The sequence below is a fragment of the Sceloporus undulatus genome, chromosome 1, assembly GCF_019175285.1.
Source record: "Sceloporus undulatus isolate JIND9_A2432 ecotype Alabama chromosome 1, SceUnd_v1.1, whole genome shotgun sequence".
Classification (NCBI taxonomy): domain Eukaryota; kingdom Metazoa; phylum Chordata; class Lepidosauria; order Squamata; family Phrynosomatidae; genus Sceloporus; species Sceloporus undulatus.
Genome location: NC_056522.1, coordinates 102286570 through 102290058, shown reverse-complemented (window position 1 = coordinate 102290058; position 3489 = coordinate 102286570). Strand labels below are relative to the sequence as shown.

General features: G+C 54.8%; 1 protein-coding gene across 1 annotated transcript; it reads right to left on the bottom strand.

Moving 5' to 3' along the window:
* Positions 1 to 416: 416 nt before the first annotated feature.
* On the bottom strand, positions 417 to 2685 carry CCDC185 (coiled-coil domain containing 185). Its single transcript, XM_042446789.1, has one exon. It carries the CDS (start codon positions 2664 to 2666, stop codon positions 528 to 530), a length of 2139 nt encoding a protein of 712 aa, XP_042302723.1. The 5' UTR covers positions 2667 to 2685; the 3' UTR covers positions 417 to 527.
* Positions 2686 to 3489: the final 804 nt, after the last annotated feature.

Here is a 3489-nt window from a genome sequence, read left to right as displayed (position 1 = left end):
ACTTCAGTGTCTTATGTTCACGACGGGGTAACAAATGCAAGTGATACACATAGGCTAAGTCTCCCTTATCCAAAATGATTGGGACAAGAAGTGTTTTGGATTCCAGAGTTTTTATGGAATATTTGCATAAACATAATGAGACGTCATGGAGATGAGACCCAAGTCTAATGACAAAATTCATTCATGTTTGTATATACCTTATACACATGGCCTGAATACAGCTTTGTTAATAATTTTGTTCTGAAAAAAAGCTTGTGTACATTGAATGATCAGAAAGCAAAGGTGTCACTGTAACAGCTACCCGTATGGACAATTTTGGAAGATTTTGGAATTCCGGATACTCAACCTGTATGTGTGATATACAATGCAAACTCTTAAATCACAATCCCCCCAAACACTTATGAGTCAAAGAGTAATTAAGGCTGAAACCACTTTAGTGTACAGCAATGCAGAATTCTACAAAACGAACACATTACAACCATCTTTTGGGGGACACAAGACAGTCTGGGATGTTTTGTTAAACTTCACTAGAGGCCTCGAAGGAGACTTGCGTTACGATGGGCATCTAGTGCCATCTGGTCAAATGAATTATGGTTTATCAGATTTCTCACTTTTTCTCTAAGGTCATAAGATGCTTGGGCTAATTTCCTAGACTCTTCAATAGCAGTGTCTTTCTGTCGTAGGATCTGATTGCTTTTCTGATCTTTCCGTCGCAGCACTTCTTGCAACACCCGCAGGTTACGTTTTTCATCATAATCAAGCTTCTGTTTGCGGCTGTGGTGGTTCCTTTCCTTCATGCAGTTAATTTCTTTCATCCGCTGCGCTCTGTCTTCGATGTTTTTGGACATGATTTCTCTGGCCTGCTGGATCTTCATCTCGGCTATCTGCAGCAGCATCTCCTTACGCCTTCTCTTCTCTTCCTCCGTCTCCTTCGCTCTAACCTTGGCAATCATGCCTTGCTCTTCCTCTTTGAAGCTCTTTTCTTTCAGTTCTCGGTTCCTCTCTTCCAGAAGCTGTTCGAGGATCTCCTGAGACCTCTGAAGCTTTTGTTCAATGCAGAGCCTCTTGTACAGCTCATCGGCTTTCATCCTGTCGTCCACTTGTTCCTTGGCCTGGATGTGCCTGGCTCTCCTGTATTCGTTCATGTCCGTTTTCCTCCTCTTCCTTTCCATTTCCTTCACCAGCCTCTTCTCCAGGGCCTGCATCATCTTCTCTTTGTAAGCGTAGGAGTTGTGCTCCTGGGCGCTCCTCTCGTTTAGCCTTTTCTCCCAGAGCTGCTTTTCCTGAGAGCGTTTCCGATACTCGGCTTGAAGCCGGGCGTTTTCGCTTCTCTCCCGGCGCCTGCACTCTTGTTCTTTGGCCAGTTTCTTCCACTTCTTGTCCCGGAGCATCATCTCCCTTTCCCGGGCGGCGACCAGCTGCTGTTCCTCCAACTTGAGCCTGGATTTCCTCCGGTCCCGGTCCCGCTGCCACTGGTCCAGGCTGTCGGCCAGCTGGTATTGCCTCTCTTTCTCCAGCCGGGCCTTGTGCTTCTTCTCCTTTTGCCTCATCTTCTCCCAGGCCTCCGAAACCTCCAGCTGCCGGTCTTTCATCTCTTCTTCTTCCTGGTGCCTGGCCAGCATCAGGGCGGCGATCTTCTTGTCCCTTTCGGGGAGCAGCAGCTCCTCGTAGCGCTTGTCCATCATCAGGTCCTGGAGGGCCAGGCGAGGGCCCCCTTTCCTGGGCTTGGGATGGGGATGATGGGGGCGGCGGTGGCTGTGCTGATGGGCCCTGGAGTCAGGGCCGGCGTAGGGGCTGTCTTCCTCCTCGTATTGCTTCAGGGAGTGCATGAGGTCGGCCAAGCTGGGGCTGCTCTCGCAGAGCTCCTGCCACTCCTTCCTGGAGGAGAGCGGCTGCTGCTGCTGCTGCAGCGGGGGCTCCTTCTTCTTCCTCGCCCTCTCCCTCTCCCCCGGGGCCGCCATCTTGGCCCTGTGGTCCAGCTGGGAGAAGGAGAAGGAGGACGGGCAGAGCGAGGGGGCCTTGCTGGCGTCGGTGGGGAAGTCTGCGGGGAAGCCCACGGGGGTGGCCCAGGGCTCCTCGCGGAGCAGGAGCAGCTCCTCCAGCCGGCTCCCGCTGCGTCCCACCGGGGAGCGGCTGGGGCCTTGCTGCTGCTGCTGCAGCTGCTGGAAGTCCCCGCCATAGAGGGTGGTGCAGGAGGTGGTGGTGCCGGGGGTGGCGCAGCCCTCGCCGGCCAAGTGGGGCTGCCAGGCCGCCAGGCGCCGCGGAGGAGAGCCCTTGGGGTGCTGCGGGGGGCGGCGGCGGCTGGGCGGCAGCGAGGCCCGGCTCTTGCCTCCCTTCCGCTCCGGGAGCCGCCCCCCTTCCTCCTCCTCCTCCTCCTCCTCCTCGCCGGCCCTGAAGGGGCCCTCGCCGCCCGCCGCCTCCGGCTCGGAGCTGTAGGCCTCGGCCGCGGAGAAGAAGCGCCCGGGGCTGCAGCGGCGGCGGGGGCGGGCCATTGGCGGCGCAGGCGGAGGTGGGCTCTCCAGGCCGGAGAAGCTGCAGCAGCTCGACGGGGCCGGAGGCTCCTTCCTGGCCTTGCTGCGGGAGACGCCGCGCCACCCGCCGCCCTCCGCCCCCAGGCACTGGGCCGACCCCCGACGCGGCCCTCGGCGACGCCGCCAACGCCTCATGGCCCAAGTGGACGGCCCCCAGCGCTAGGCCCCGGCGCCGCAGGGAGGCTAGGCCTCGGCGTCACAATGGTCGCCCCGGAGGCAGGCAGGCAGGCAGGCCCCGGGGCCTCGTCGAAGAAATAGGGACCCGTGCTTCTTGGTCCCGTTCAAAAGGGAACATGGAAGACATGGCCAATTCTATCAGGCTCAAAACACTCCATAGAAACATTAGCCCACGCTTCTCGGTCAGGCTCCAAATGGAGGGCCTTCAAGATACGTGGAAGACACGGCCGATCCTGTGAGGCTTAAAACACTCGTATGTCTATGAACCCATGTTTCTTGGCCAAGCTCAAAATACTCAATAGAAATATGAGTCCATGCTTCTCAGTCAGGCGTCAAATGGAGGGCCTTTAAGAAACAGCTCAAAGCACTCATAGAAATGCAAGTTCCTGCTTCTTGATTAGGCTCAAGATGTAGGGCCTTTAAAAGAAACATGGAGGACATGACCAAACCTGAGCCCCAAACCCTCACAGAAATGTAAATTCCTGCTTCGTAGGCTCAAAATGGAGGACCCTCAAGAAACATGAAGGCCATGACCTAAGAAAAGCTCAAAACACTCATAGAAATATGAATCCATGCTCCTTGGTCAGGCTCAAAATGGAGGACCTTAAAGAAACATGGAAGATGTGGCTGAAGAAAAGCTAAAACACACATAGAAATATAAATGTATGCTTAACCATGTTCAAAATGGAGGGCCTTCAAGAAATATGACCAAATGAAAGCACAAAGCACTCATAGAAATGTAAATTCCTGCTTGGTTATGCTCAAAAATGTATGGTCTTTA